This window comes from Saccoglossus kowalevskii, chromosome 15, assembly GCF_978046115.1.
Source record: "Saccoglossus kowalevskii chromosome 15, keSacKowa6.1, whole genome shotgun sequence".
In the NCBI taxonomy this organism is placed as follows: Eukaryota; Metazoa; Hemichordata; class Enteropneusta; family Harrimaniidae; genus Saccoglossus; species Saccoglossus kowalevskii.
Window position 1 is genome coordinate 25449459 of NC_140655.1, and position 16776 is coordinate 25466234.

General features: G+C 34.9%; 1 protein-coding gene across 1 annotated transcript in view; it reads left to right on the top strand.

Annotated features, from left to right (window-relative positions):
• The first annotated feature begins 251 nt into the window (after positions 1 to 251).
• Positions 252 to 16776, top strand: part of LOC102807727 (sulfotransferase 1B1-like) — a 38455-nt gene continuing 21930 nt past the window's right edge. Inside the window, exon 1 of the mRNA XM_006815245.2 lies at positions 252 to 420. Coding sequence (XP_006815308.2) covers positions 252 to 420 — 169 coding nt within the window. The remainder of the gene's footprint in view (positions 421 to 16776) is intronic.

Consider the following 16776-nt stretch of genomic DNA (forward strand, 5'->3'; position numbering starts at 1 on the left):
AGCCTAGTGTGAGAAATATTTTTTACACTAGATGCAGCCGATACCACCCCCGCTCATAGAGACTGCGTGTAGTTGGCTATAGTTCATTGGCTCTCTGTGATTTAATCATCAATCACATGACCATTGAAAAGACGAGTTTTTCATTGCTCATGAATATTAATTTATGCAAATAAGACGATTATTTCAACCAATCGTGTTATGCAACACCCCCCTGCACATGACATTGACATCATTACGCCTTTTCAACCGACATGGCTACAATATTCGACCTTGGCGAAAACGACTGCTATACTCTTCCAGGGGAATGGCGTCATATGGATCGGTTATATTCAGACAGTATACGTCGAGATGTTGTCGAGAATCCTGAGATTCTCCAAGTTCGATCTGACGATTGTTTTGTTGTAACGTATCCCAAATCGGGTAAGTTTAGATTAGGACGTTCATAGTTCAGCAATACGAGACAAAAAACAATGAAACAATAAGTTACACGACGATTGGAAATGGAATTAAAACTTCAAGTGATGTCAGCGACCTGTAACACCTTGCAGGCATTTTTTTCTATTGGTGGACAAATCTTTCAGCAAAATCGTGATTTTAAATGGTTGACCACTTATTGGATGACCTGATAATGTCTATGTGAATAGTGTTTATTGAAGGTCAAGTGGCAAACTGTTATCTGTGACCAAAATGAGATTGTTAGATTATAATTCACGTGTTATATAGATGACACAAACCAAATTTCTCATATGAATTGTTCCGAATAACATGTATTTACTATTGCCAACAATTTTGGCTAGTTTTAAAGGAAATTCGAAATGGCGGCAAAAATATGTGACTGCTGAAAAATATTTAGTTTTCTAGTTTTGGCCGTATATTATACATATCAAATACCCAGTTAATCAGTTCATGGAGGTAACTACAGTATGCCCATGATGCTGTGCTTCATTTTATATTTTTCATGTTTGCTATTTTATCTCTTATGAACGCATACAAAATATCTGTTTAATGTATATTACTAGTATCTGTGAACGTATCCTCCCTCCCCTACTACTGCGTCAATCTGATTAAAATCTGATGTAGTGTACAGGCTTTAATTATTTTGGCTATAAATTTATTTTAATTTTATTTTTTTATTACTTTTGTTATTAATGCCTTATTATTTTACTTTGATTTTTTTTAAATTCCGCTCTACATCTGATCCGACGCCTATGTAAGTCCCGTTCAAATCTTGCGTAAGTAACAGCCAATCACAGCCCCCCTTTTATACAGGCTGTCGGCTGCTTATTTTTTCAGTGTAGCGATACTCTACGGGCAATCTTTCTGTACATTATATTTTGCCCACTTGAATAAACCATTAATAGAAAATTGCTAGTATATTTTTATTTACAAAAGAAATTCCACAGCATTTTACAATTTTTGTCATTACATTGAATATTTTTTTCACTTCCAACAAATGCGTACACTTCCTGATACATCTTTCAGGGGGAAAATCATCTTCTCTCTGGGTTCTCCACACGTGTCAGGGGGGAAACTCGCCTCGTCTCGTCTCTCTATCTCGTCCCCTTGAGGTACGGGATCGGGAAAGTCACTTTAACTTTACAGTCAAATAAGGCACACACAACGAAATACGTTTCAACTCTCGTCTTAGTCGATCTTTTGGAGCACTCTATAAGACACAGCGCCCTGGGGAAAAGTCCCCAAGACTCTCACAAGACTGGACTGCCTCAAGGCTCGCCCCTGGACTCGACTCTCCACTGCCCAGGACTGCACTCTCTCTCTACTGAGTCTATCGTGCTGTGCTCCCCAAGACCAACTCAAACTCTCTTTATTTATTTTCAAAACTCTAACCAATTACAAAGCAGTAAAAAGACTCTAGGGCGTAACCTTCAATCATAAAGCCAATCACACTAAGTACTGAATACGTCATATATTTTGATTAATCGTTCACTACATTAATAACTATGGATACCAACTGTCAGAATCGCGACGGATATCTCGTAATTAGTTCCAAATCACTGAGCCAAGTTCCGTCCAAAATTTCAAATAGACCTAAACGATGACAGACATAACACAGCAATTCAGCTAATAATCAGCTAATTAAGTCGGTCAACATATACGCAAAAACAAATTCATGACACATCTTTGCCAGCCAAGGTTCGTTTATTCAGTCATCGCTTCAACTTTACATCAAACACTGAGCATAATTATCTAGAATGGAAGCAAAAAATAAGTAAATCGTAATGATTAGAACACTGTGAACAGCTAAAGTAAACAATGCAAACTGATTTTAAATTGTATAACGGTCACCGGTCCACGGCATCGATGCAGAAAATTGGAGCAAAAAAATATTTCCTGATCAATATTGCGATGTGTCCCAAATAAAAAATATTTTATTCCAGTCCAAATCAGCTCAATTACTTTAATAAAGGGTTATTGTATATGTACAAAATGTTGATACATTTTGATGAATATTTACAGCTACGGCTTCAATACCGTAGAAGATTTTGGCCTGATCGTCAACAAAACATCACCTGTCTTCAGGGCAAGCGACTGCATGAAGGCGCGACAATGTCATATAATCGGATAATTATCGTCTAAGAAAATCTAATGGAATTCTGGCAGAGATGCTTAACTTAGACATTTTTAGACAATATTATTGATAATATCGGAGAAAAACGAACTGTCCCAATAGTTGCCCAGACAGACCTGTCTAACTTAGAGATTATTAGACATTGTTAGACGATATTATTGATAATATCGGAGAAAAACGAACTGTCCCAACAGTAGCCCAGACAGACCTGTCTAACTTAGAGATTATTAGACATTTTTAGACGATATTATCGATAATATCGGAGAAAAACGAACTGTCCCAATAGTTGCCCAGACAGACCTGTCTAACTTAGACATTATTAGACATTGTTAGACGATATTATCGATAATATCGAAGAACAACGAAATGTCCCAATAGTTGCCCACACAAACCTTTCTCACTTAGACATCTTTAGACATTGTTAGAAGATATTATCGATAATATCGGAGAAAAACGAACTGTCCCAATAGTTGCCCAGACAGACCTGTCTAACTTAGAGATTATTAGACATTGTTAGACGATATTATCGATAATATCGAAGAACAACGAAATGTCCCAATAGTTGCCCACACAAACCTTTCTCACTTAGACATCTTTAGACATTGTTAGACGATATTATCGATAATATCGGAGAAAAACGAACTGTCCCAATAGTTGCCCAGACAGACCTGTCTAACTTAGACATTTTAAGACATTGTTAGACGATTTTATCGATATTATCGACAATATCGGAGAAAGACGAACTGTCCCAATAGTTGCCCAGACAGACCTGTCTAACTTAGACATTATTAGACATTAGACATTTTAGACGATATTATCGATAATATCGGAGAAAAAACGAACTCTCCCAATAGTTGCCCAGACAGACCTGTCTAACTTAGACATTTTAGACATTGTTAGACGATATTATCGATAATATCGAAGAACAACGAAATGTCCCAATAGTTGCCCACACAAACCTTTCTCACTTAGACATCTTTAGACATTGTTAGAAGATATTATCGATAATATCGGAGAAAAACGAACTGTCCCAATAGTTGCCCAGACAGACCTGTCTAACTTAGAGATTATTAGACATTGTTAGACGATATTATCGATAATATCGAAGAACAACGAAATGTCCCAATAGTTGCCCACACAAACCTTTCTCACTTAGACATCTTTAGACATTGTTAGACGATATTATCGATAATATCGGAGAAAAACGAACTGTCCCAATAGTTGCCCAGACAGACCTGTCTAACTTAGACATTTTAAGACATTGTTAGACGATTTTATCGATATTATCGACAATATCGGAGAAAGACGAACTGTCCCAATAGTTGCCCAGACAGACCTGTCTAACTTAGACATTATTAGACATTAGACATTTTAGACGATATTATCGATAATATCGGAGAAAAAACGAACTCTCCCAATAGTTGCCCAGACAGACCTGTCTAACTTAGACATTTTAGACATTGTTAGACGATATTATCGATAATATCGGAGAAAAAACGAACTGTCCCAATAGTTGCCCAGACAGACCTGTCTAACTTTGACATTTTTAGACGATAATATCGGATAACGTTAAAAAGTGCAATGTCGCGCCTTCCTCAGCGACTGGAAAAAGACACCGATGTTAGGTCGAACCGGTGGAAACAAAATCGTCACTCCCAGAATAACTACGCAAAATAACGATCTAAACTCGAACCATTCTAGCCACAATATAAACATAAAAAATGACTTTCGTTGCATTTGACAATGATAAACCTACCGAAAAGCCGTGTTTTTCTTGGTCGCTAACGTCGGTATAATCCGCCATTTTATTTGAGTATGTTTGCCACCTGACTCTGCCCGGTGACGTCATCATGTGCGCTATAGAAGGAGGTCTGTGATTCGTTGACTAAAATCGTCGATAGTGGGTCTCGTTGAAATCTCGTTACATAGGCATTGGGTCAGATGTATGTAGGGCGGAATTGAAAAAAAATCACAAAATCAAAATCAAAGTAAGATAATAAAATAACAAATTATTAATAACAAAAGTAATAAAAAATAAAATTAAAGTAAGTTTATAGCTAAAATAATTAAAGCCTGTTTTATGCTACACACGAACAGTTATTTAATTATTAGACATAAATCATAAAGATCCAAGCTTTATGCTTCAATCAAGTTTAAATTTTTAAAGCAAACATTTTGTAGAATATAAACACAACACAATGTGGTATCGCAAGAAGCAGAAATAATATATTTTTGTCTCGTAGGAGTACAAACTATATTACTTGCCCAATTAAAGAATCTAACACTGCAATTTCAAATATTATAGAATTTTCCATAGTACTGAGCAATTTAATATATAGCATGCTTGAAAATAAACAATGCACCATCTTACTTATCATCTCACTCATTTGGAAAATATTGAGAGTTCAAATATTATAATTGTTGACAATATCCATAATGCTGGCATGATCACATGCTTTACTACAAAGTGACCAACACTGACAAGGGTACAGAAGAGAAACGTTATTTCTAGATGAAGTATAAATGTATAATCACACTATAACTCTTGTTATACTGTAAGGTACCTTTCAGGGATCTGCCCACGCTGGTCACCGCCGGTCGCTAGCGACCAGCACTCAGAATTTCCGACTAGGACAAAAAGTTGGCGACCAGCACTATTCTATTTGTTTATGATACACACAGGATGTTGGCCACTGGACCATCATTCTATTATCCTTGTTGGTTTTAAGACAAAACACAATGCAAATCAAAGAAATCTTAGAAAGAACTCCCGTGTGCTGAGAGTATTGTAGACACATTCAAAATTAATTCAAAATTACTTGAACGTGAGATGTTGATGGAAACGCAGAAAACTAATTATGCAAATTAGGTAACTAATATTAACAGATTTAAGTGTAAAACTAATAAGGTCTGCACAATGTAACAAGTTTCATTGAAATGTGATTAGAACCAAAATAATATTAATTATTATGCTAATTAGAGAATTAATATGAACAGATTTTAACCCAAAAATAATCAGGCTGTCTATTGTCCTAGAGCACTTATGTACCAAGTTTTATTCAAATGTGATGATCAATACTTGAGATATCAGTATTAATTAATTATATTAATTAGGTGATTAAGAAGCATAAATATTTACCAAAAACTAATATGGTGTATAGTCCTAGGTTCATTGAAATGTGATGGGTACTCTTTAAAAGTTTCATTGAAATCCAATGAATGGCTTTTAGACATCAGTGCAACAGCCATAGAACAGCAAACAAGCAGCCTACCGGCTGAGATAGCTCCGCTGTTAGAAATGCACATTTCAATTAAAGAACTGAAGACATCATCAGAAAATGAACAATATGTATAGTATCAAAGCAATCGGACTTACAGTTTTTAACAAGAAGTCGAAAATATCACTTTCTACCAAAAATGATCAAAATATTCACCAAAATTAGAGAATTGAAGATATCATCACGAAATGAACAAATCTGAGAAAGGTCTACATGTAGTATCTATATATGTAATATCAAAGCAATTGAACTTTTGGTTTTTAACAAGAAGTCGAAAATATCACTTTTTACCAAATATGACAAAAATATTCACCAAAATTATAGAATCCAAGATATCATCACGAAATGAACAAATCTGAGAAAGGTCTACATGTAGTATCTAAATATGTAATATCAAAGCAATTGAACTATTGGTTTTTAACAAGAAGTCGAAAATATCACTTTTTACCAAAAATTACAAAAATATTCACGAAAATTAGAGAATTGAAGACATCATCACAAAATGAACAAATCTGAGAGAGGTCCACATGTAGTACCTATATATGTAATATCAAAGCAATCGGACTTGTGGTTTTTAACAAGAAGTCGAAAATATCACTTTTTAACAAAAATGATAAAAATATTCACCAAAATTAGAGAATTAAAGATATCATTACAAAATGAACAATTCTGAGAGAGGTCCACATGTAGTACCTATATATATAATATCAAAGCAATTGCACTTGCGGTTTTTAACAAGAAGTCGAAAATATCACTTTTTACCAAAAATGACAAAAATATTCACCAAAATTAGAGAATTAAAGATATCATTACAAAATGAACAAATCTGAGAGAGGTCCACATGTAGTACCTATATATGTAATATCAAAGCAATTGCACTTGCGGTTTTTAACAAGAAGTCGAAAATATCACTTTTTACCAAAAATGACAAAAATATTCACCAAAATTAGAGAATTGAAGATATCAACATGAAATGAACAAATCTAAGAGAGGTCTACCCAAGGTACATATACACCAAGTATCAAAGCATTCAGGCTTGTAGTTTTCAAGAAGAAGTCGAAAAAGTAAAACATTGACACGGACGACGGACAATCACTCATATGATAAGCTCTGCTCGACAAAGTCGACAGCGGAGCTAAAAATTAACTAATTATGCAAATTAGGTAATTAATAGGCACAATTATTTATCCCAAAATTAATCAGGTCTCTGCAGTCCTAGAATATCTATGTAACAAGTCTCAATGAAATGTGATGATTAGTACTTGAGATATCAGGTGAAAAGCTGAAAATTAACTAATTATGCTAATAAGGTGATTAATATGCACAAATATTTACCCAAAAACTAATTAGGTCTCTGCACAGTCCTCAAGTAACTATGTACCAAGTTTCATTGAAACATGATCATTACTACTTGAAATATCAAAAGCTGAAAATTAATTAATTATGCAAATTAGGTAATTAATATGTACTGATATTACCCTAAAAACTATCAGGTCTGTGCAGTGTCATATGACATCTATGTCCCAAGTTTTATTGACATGTTATAATTAGTACTTGAGATATCAGTGGAAAAGCCGAAAATTGATTAATCATTATGTAAATTAGGTAATTAATAATATTAACAGATTTTTACCCAAAAATAATCAAATCTGCGCATTAGTTCAGAGCATCCATGTGCCAAGTTTCATTGAAATCCAATGAGTGGTTCTTCAAAAATCAGTGAAACAGTCATAGAACAGCTTAAAATCAGTTAATTATCATGCAAATTAGGTAATTAATATTCATAGATTTTTACCCAAAACTAGTCAAATCTGCGTATTGGTTCAGAGCATCCATGTGCCAAGTTTCATCAAAATCCAATGAGTGGTTCTTCAAATATCAGTGGAACAGTCATGGAACAGCTTGAAATCAGTTAATTATCATTCAAATTAGGTAATTAATATTCATAGATTTTTACCCAAAACTAATCAAATCTGCACACTAGTTCAGAGCATCCATGTGCCAAGTTTCATCAAAATCCAATGAGTGGTTCTTCAGATATCAGTGGAACAGTCTTGGAACAGCTAAAAATCAGCTAATTATCATGCAAATTAGGTAATTAATATTCATAGATTTTTACCAAAACCTAATCAGCTCTGCGCATCATCCCAGAGCATCTATGTACCAAGTTTCACGAAAATTTGATTAGTGGTTCTTGAGATAACGGTGGAACAAAAAAAGTGACATATATACATACAGACATACAGACAGGGTAACTGCAAAGACTCCCTTTTGTGCTTCGCACACGGGAGTCAAAAATTAACACACAACAGAACTTGAAAGAAGATACCGCTGTTCAAAATCAACGTACACGTGTGGCATCAGCCTAATGGGTTTTTGTTTTAACCTCCGATTGACATTCTGTTAGTTTTAACAAACGAACCAGATCGGAATAAGTCGTACATCAAGATAATGGAAGGGGAGACAATGATAAATAAACAGAAGGAAGGATTACCATTGCAAGTTTAGTTGTGTGTAGGATTTGCCGAGTTGAACAATAACTTGCTCACTTCACCGGCAATGATGCGTCAATCTGTCGTTCGTTTAATCTGCACTTGCACTCGAGTGTCGTAACCGTCATTGATGTTTTTGGCTTCATGACTCGTTCATAAAATTAAATTCATAAGCTATATTCAGTCAGCGATACAAGGAATACTAATTTCTCACTATTAATGTGATTTACCAGCGTTCCATCGGAAAAGAAAAAATTAAATTCTTGTTGCCACCTTTGCCGTGACAAACGCACGGCACACTTTGAAAAAATGGCTGCCAGGTCAGCGGTCGATGTCTCAAAATACGTATTTTAGACGTGATTTCTAAAAATCAAGTGTATATATTTTTCACTTTTATTAAAGCACATTAATTTTACATCGAAATAATTAAAATAAATAAAAGTTAAAATAATTAAAGTAGTTAAATCGTAGCTAGTAGAATGGAAAATGAATATTAATTAGCTCATGAATATTAATGAGCTCATGAATATTAATTAGCGACCGACACTCAAATCAAGCTGGGCAGAACCTTGCTACCAAACGCTTCAGCGTGATATTTAAGATTTTGTTTTCAGGCTTGGGTAGTACCAAGGTGGAAAATGGTTGCACATATGGGGGGTAATTCCTGGAATTGCAATAGAGAGGGTTCCGGCCAAAATACATATATATAGTTTTTCCATGTTTCGTCTGATATTTCTGTGGTATTCTGCTGCTGTAAATAATGCAAGATTTGTTCCGAAATTCAGTGTGTTGTGTGCACTCCAGGGTTATTCGTTTTTTGCTCAAAACACCCCTATTTTTTAATGGCAGAGTCGAATAGTTTCACTCCCACTGGGAAATCTGCATTGTTACTTGAATGAGAGCTAACTAAACAAATTTTCCAGACCGGCGAAAGTGTATGCAACAGCCAATTTTAACAGCCTGTCACGTGATTTTAGTCTGAATGTCAACATCAAAAGAGGCTAATCCATTTACGCAGGTATACCTGGGAATAGAATATGTGAGGGATTGTATCAACAGAGATGTGTATAATGAAAAGTAACATCTATCCTTCTTTTGCATCGCTGAGCATTTCTGTTTTAGTATACTGGTTTGAAAATGTTGAATTTGCATGATTTGCAATGTGTTTTTTTACTGAAACTCCCCTATTGATCGAATCCCGGGTTTGAAAGAGAACGGCACACCACGTGATTCGTTTGAATACAATGGTGAAGGCACGCAAGCATGACTTACGTTGTCAGCAGTAGTCGCTGAGCTTCACGCCAGAACTTCACTTGTGATGTTGCTTGTTAGCCGTGGATTGAATTAATCTTGATTACCGGTTAAAATGTTGCTTATTTGGCGTTGGTGATCTTTATTTGGAACTGGGTAACGTCGCCAGCAGAAACCTCCTGGGATTTTGATGTTGATGGTTGCGCCTCCATGGCAATCGCTAATTTTACTGCGGGTGGATCTTCCAAGAGCCCTTCGGGGTTTATAAAACTCATTCAACATACATAAAGTTCTCTCAATCGTAGTAGTCCATGTGATGTACACCTAATATGCCAAACATGTTGCTGAACGATTTTACCAATGAAAACAAGCCGGTTGGCGATCCACTCCGCTAAAAAAAACCTAGCAATATGTTTTCGGCTGTTGCCATGGTAGGACATGAACGTGAAGCTAACGTCGGTTTATAACTAAAACCGGGCACCGTATACAAAGTTCGCAAAAAAACATTCAGTCCTTAGAAGTCATTTTATTTTATTGCTAGGACGTATGCTGTTGTTAGGGATTGGCCAGGTACTTCGGCCTGGGGTGGATCAGTAGGGGGGTTACCCTGTTTTTGATTTTGCGAATGGGGGGGGGGTCACCCTGTTTTCCACAATTCACACACGCGCTTATGCATATATTTTTTTAAATTTTATTTCAGAACAATAGATTAAAAAGTTAATCGTACAAATGTGTTCTTAAAAATAACTATTACCCATATTGCCTATAAATTTGTTGATGCAAAAAATGTTATAGGCTAAATATTTTGGGGTTGAAGTTGACAAATAACTAACAGATTATGCAATGCGGCAGAGCCCCATGCAATTATACAGTTAAGTTTTGAACACATACCAAGTCCATGTGATATCAGATTATTTTATTTAAAGTCTGAAGTCACCATTGTATAAGCTATTTACTGGATTTATCCAATTGTAGCTGGAGACGGAAAAACACAGCAATTAGTACAAAGAGCAGTGACAGTTTTTGTTCAGCAAATCAAAAAAGTTAAATGGATTCATGTATATAAATAAATAGTTTTTTTTGTTTTTTTAACTTTTAAATATGCATATTTTGCTCTGTAAAATACCAAAATCCAACACAAATTTATACAAAAATCAAAGTGTCTTTTGTTTTCATAAGCACAGACTGTGCTTTAGGTGTAAAGCTTTCATGGTCTATAAGATATGAAAGATATATTAAATCCAAATTAGTTTTCAAACCGCCTAGATTCAAATCCTCTTTTCCTATCTTATAAGGGCGTTTATCAAGTGAGTACTCCACAGCTTTGTTTTTATTTACTATCTTTAGCAGCATAGATTTCCCTACTTCCTGCAGCCTTTTCTGTAGTCGTTTTTTGGCTTTATGCTTCCCCTCCCCTCCTAAGGTGACTGGTCTATTAAATGCAAACACTAAAAATTACGGCAAACCACGATATTTTCAATGCACATCATACATTTTGTAATCATGTCAGAGCCAAAACTGTTAATTTTTCTTTGTTTTTCGGGGGGGGGTCAGCATGTTTTAAAATATAATGTTAGGGGGTCGCCCACTTTTTGTTGTTGATAGGGGTGGGTCAACTGAGATTTACAGCTGACAAAATGGAATCTGCCGAGCCCCCAGGCCAGAGTAACTGAACAATCCCTTAAATTTATTATTTCCAACCGATAGTATTTTCTAGATTGCAGGCAGCATTTACAGTTCATTCAAAGTTCAAAGTTGCGTCGGGGTTACGTTGATACAGTGTAACAATGTCGGCGTCGGTGATCTCTTACTGGTGTGCAACGTAGCCAAAATATAAGGCATGAATACAAAACTAGTGGGAGGTAATAAATTTTGGGTCGAAAGTATTCAAAAAACAGTTTTTGGCTGTTGCCATGGTAGCTGTGGACCAGGATTGTTTTGCCAATTAGTGACGGTACGACCTGCCTGTCAATTATAAACAAAATTAGCCAAGCCAAAAAAAAAATCTCAGTAAATTGTTGCCCACACTCAAGCGGATTAGAATGAGCTACGTCCATGCTTTTTAATCATAGAAATGTAGGGTGTGATACATTTGGCGTGAAGGTATTAAAAAATTCAGTTGTTGGCTGTTTCCATGGAAACGGTGGTCAGAATTTGTTTTCAGATTTTACCAATAGTAACTTTGTGCCCACACTCAAACTGAGCAAAATGAGCTATGTCTGAGGTGTTGTATCCAAAATTTGTAGGAGATACATTTCCTGATAACTAGGGTGAAGGTGTGACCTACCTGCTAAGTTTGAGCGAAATCGGCCAAGCCAAACAAATCACAGAAGAATTAATACGTGAAAACACTAGAAATCACACACACACACACACACACACACAGAGATACACAAAATTAAAGTGATTTTAAGGGCAATCCAAGTGGAGCGAATCGCCAATACCATGTTCATTTGCATATTGACCGTGAAAATACCAAAAACATCATTGCATGGGTGATATGCAATTAGTTTTAGTCAAAATAAGTTACTGCTTAGAAGTACCATTACTGTTGTTCAAATTTCATTTCACTCGGCAAATATATTCATGTACCCAAACGTAAAGTATCGTACTTCTAAATATTGTTTATTTCTGCTATGTTTCGAAAAACGCTACTCTTGAACGTACTACTTTATTCGCTCTCAGACCTCATTTGCATATGGGGTGTGGAAGTACCGATTTTGATTTCAGGGACGAATCAAAATAAACTGCAGTATATATGTAATAATGTGGAATACTTCCTTTCACTGTGAACATTTTTCCGCTAAAATAAATTCCAGTGAAAATGCCATTTCCCTCATACTCTATTGAGACTTGACACAGCACAGTGAAAATTTTATTCACACCGTATGCTTGAAAACTTTTCATCGAAAATAAATTAAGTGAAATTCTGTGTGATTTCATGAGAGTTGAAAATGAAAAAATTATATGACACCCAACCCTACCACTCCATAGACAATGTAACCACACCTCAAAAACATCCTTTCACCAGTGTATTCTATTTGAATTCAGGAGAAATTTAAAAAAACAAATTATATGACAACGAACTTAATTATAATTTCAACCTCTAGTTCAGCACTAATTAAATAAACTACCTCGTCTTTATGCCAACTTGAAGTTATTTAATGCCTACACCAGTGACTTCAAAATCTATGTTTCAATTCCAGGAATTTCACTTGCTATTAATTGTATGGGAGTGCCGGTCTTTTATTTTCTATTGTAATGTCAATTTCTTGTGATTACTCGGAAAATGAAGCTGTAACCACAGACCACAGTGCTGCAACTAAATCCTGGTATAAGCACCGGTTAGGCAGTCTTGAACTATGCATGTGAAGCCAGCTGAGAGGTATATCCAATCCTATAGATTTCTCATTGTTTGGTAACTATTTGCTGCAAATGCAACAAAAATCAATATAAAAATATTACCCACATAGTATTCTACAGGTTACTTGTATACTATTTTTGTTATTATCATTATAACAAAATACACCATATAGTCACGAAATAATCAGAAAACTGAAAAAGTGGTAATACAATTACTAAAAAGTCATAAATCATTGTTACGGGTACTGAAGCGATACCATATACTTTCATTTCTCTGTATAGTATTTCCAAGTTTCCTACAATAATAAAACAAGCAGCCTATCGGCTGAGATAGATCCGCTGTTAGCAATGCACATTTCAATTAAAGAACTGAAGACATCATTAGAAAATGAACAATATGTATAGTATCAAAGCAATCGGACTTTAACAAGAAGTCGAAAATATCACTTTCTACCAAAAATGACCAAAATATTCACCAAAATTAGAGAATTGAAGATATCATCACGAAATGAACAAATCTAAGAAAGGTCTACATGTAGTATCTATATAGTAATATCAAAGCAATTGAACTTTTGGTTTTTAACAAGTCGAAAATATCACTTTTTACCAAAAATTACAAAAATATTCACCAAAATTAGAGAATTGAAGATACCATCACAAAATGAACAAATTTGAGAGAGGTCCACATGTAGTACCTATATGTGTAATATCAAAGCAATCAGACTATTGGTTTTTTACAAGAAGTCGAAAATATCACTTTTTACCAAAAATTACAAAAATATTCACCAAAATTAGAGAATTAAAGATATCATTACAAAATGAACAAATCTGAGAGAGGTTCACATGTATTACCTATATATGTAGTATCAAAGCAATTTGACTTGCGGTTTTTAACAAGAAGTCGAAAATATCACTATTTACCAAAAATGATAAAAATATTCACCAAAATTAGTGAATTAAAGATATCATTACAAAATGAACAAATCTGAGAGAGGTCCACATGTAGTACCTATATATGTAATATCAAAGCAATTGCACTTGCGGTTTTTAACAAGAAGTCGAAAATATCACTCTTTACCAAAAATGACAAAAATATTCACCAAAATTAGAGAATTGAAGATATCAACATGAAATGAACAAACCTAAGAGAGGTCTACCCAAGGTACATATACACCAAGTATCAAAGCATTCAGGCTTGTAGTTTTCAAAAAGAAGTCGAAAAAGTAAAACATTGACACGAACGACGGACGACGACGGACGACGACGGACGACGACGAACAATCACTCATATGATAAGCTCCGCTCGACAAAGTCGACAGCAGAGCTAAAAATTGTTAAAATATCTATCAAAATACAAAGCTTGTATGTTATGCTAATTTATCCCAGTACAGGGCCTGAGGGTTATCGGTAACAAGTCTTCCATTAGTAGTTAGTGTAGTGAGTCAGGTCAGGGAATTAATATCAATACCAGTAATACCCAGTCCTAATTATAGGTTACAAATGACTCATTGGTCATTAGTGCAGTGAGTCAGGTCAGGTTCTCTGGGATTAATAAAACCCAGTCCTCATTAACAAATGTCAGAACAGAGCCTCTGGGATTAATAATACCCAGTATTAGTATAAGTAACAAAAGTCTGATTTGTACATGAAGTTAGTGCAGTGAGTCAGGTCAGGTTCCCTGGGTATAATAATGCCCAGTCCTAGATATAGGTAACAAAAGTCCCATTGCTAGTTAGTGCAGTGAGTTAGGCAGGTCCTCTGGGATTAATAATACCCAGTATTAGTATAAGTAACAAAAGTCTGATTTGTACATGAAATTAGTGCAGTGAGTCAGGTCAGGTTCCCTGGGTATAATAATGCCCAGTCCTAGATATAGGTAACAAAAGTCCCATTGCTATTTAGTGCAGTGAGTCAGGTCAGGTTCCCTGGGTATAATAATGCCCAGTCCTAGATATAGGTAACAAAAGTTCCATTGCTAGTTAGTGCACTGAGTCAAGTCAGGTCCTCTGGAACTAATATACCCAGTTCTAGTTATAGGTAACCTGTGTCCCATTGGTCATCAGTGCAATGATTATGGCCATGGCCTCAGGATTAATACATGTAAAACCCAGTTCTAGTTATAGATAACACATGTCTCATTGGTTGTTAGTGCAGTGATTCAGGTCAGGGCCTCAGGATTAATAAAATCCAGTCCAAGTTCAGTGTTCTCCCCAGACCCCATGTCAAGCATTGTAGCTAATTTGCATAACAATGTATCTAATTTGCATAATTTCCCATTGAACATTGTGATGCAATGTAAAAAATTATAAAAATTAGTTAACAACCTATCTACAATTAATTAAAGAGGAGACAGTCTGATATTTTATATCATTTTACTCCATTGTATTTTATATATTTATCAAGTCAAATAAAGTTTGAAATAGAACAGCAAAACAAGCAGCCTGTCGGCTGAGATAGCTCCGCTGTTAGCAAGGCACATTTCAATTAAAGAACTGAGGATATCATATAAGAAAATGAACAATATGTATAGTATGTATAGCAATCGGACTTGCTGTTTCAACAAGAATTCAAAAATATCACTTTTTACTAAAAATTACAACAAATATTCATCAAAATTAGATATTTTAAGATATCATCATGAAATAAACAAATCTGAGGGAGGTTTACCTGAGGTACATATATGTATAGTATCAAAGCAATCAGACTTGCGGTTTTCAACAAGAAGTCGAAAATATCACCTTTTATCAAAAATTACAAAAATATTGACCAAAACTAGAGAATTAAAGATATCACCACAAAATGAACAAGTCTAAAAGAGGTCCACGTGTAGTACCTATATATATATAATAGCAAAGCAATCAGACTTGCTGTTTTCAACAAGAAGTCGAAAATATCACTTTTTACCAAAAACTACAAAAATATTCATCAAAACTAGAGAATTAAAGATAACATCACAAAATGAACAAGTCTGAGAGAGGTCCACGTGTAGTACCTATATATATATAATAGCAAAGCAATCAGACTTGCTGTTTTCAACAAGAAGTCGAAAATATCACTTTTTACCAAAAACTACAAAAATATTCATCAAAACTAGAGAATTAAAGATATCATCACAAAATGAACAAATCTGAGAAAGGTCCACATGTAGCACCTATATATGTAATATCAAAGCAATTGGACTTGTGGTTTTTAACAAGAAGACGAAAATATCACTTTTTACCAAAAATGACAAAAATAGAGAATTTGAGGTTTTGACACTATGCTATGCATCATTCTACTAATGCCTAGCTGTGTCGACTTTGTCTACAGCGGAGCTAAAAAGCAATGGAAATAGTTAATATGTTATAGCCAGTCAGTAAATATATTGTTATCCATGGAGATAACTGGTTATCATTATTTTGTGTACAACAAGTACAGACAGTTTTAGTGCCCATGTCACTGTCAGTTCATGTGATGTTAGGGGAAACATTTTTGTTGTTGTGAGATTGCGAGTTATCAAAATAGGATGAAAATAATAAATCAATAATGACAAAATTTCAAACTAAAGTCAACGATTTTTTATTGATCCTCATGTGTAATGCTACGATCATCCTAACCTTGTCAGCTGAACCGTAACATTCTTGCATTGAACAAATTTAGAATGTTTTGTTAATTAAAATCAGGTTTTTTTCTTTAAAAAAAACTGCAAGAGGGAACACTGCAATTCAGCGGCACCACCAAGTGGGGGAGATGGGGTTCTCCCTATCAGGGTGTGGAGTTTTTGATAAGTTAAAATGGATCATTCTATAGCTTCCTTGGGGCC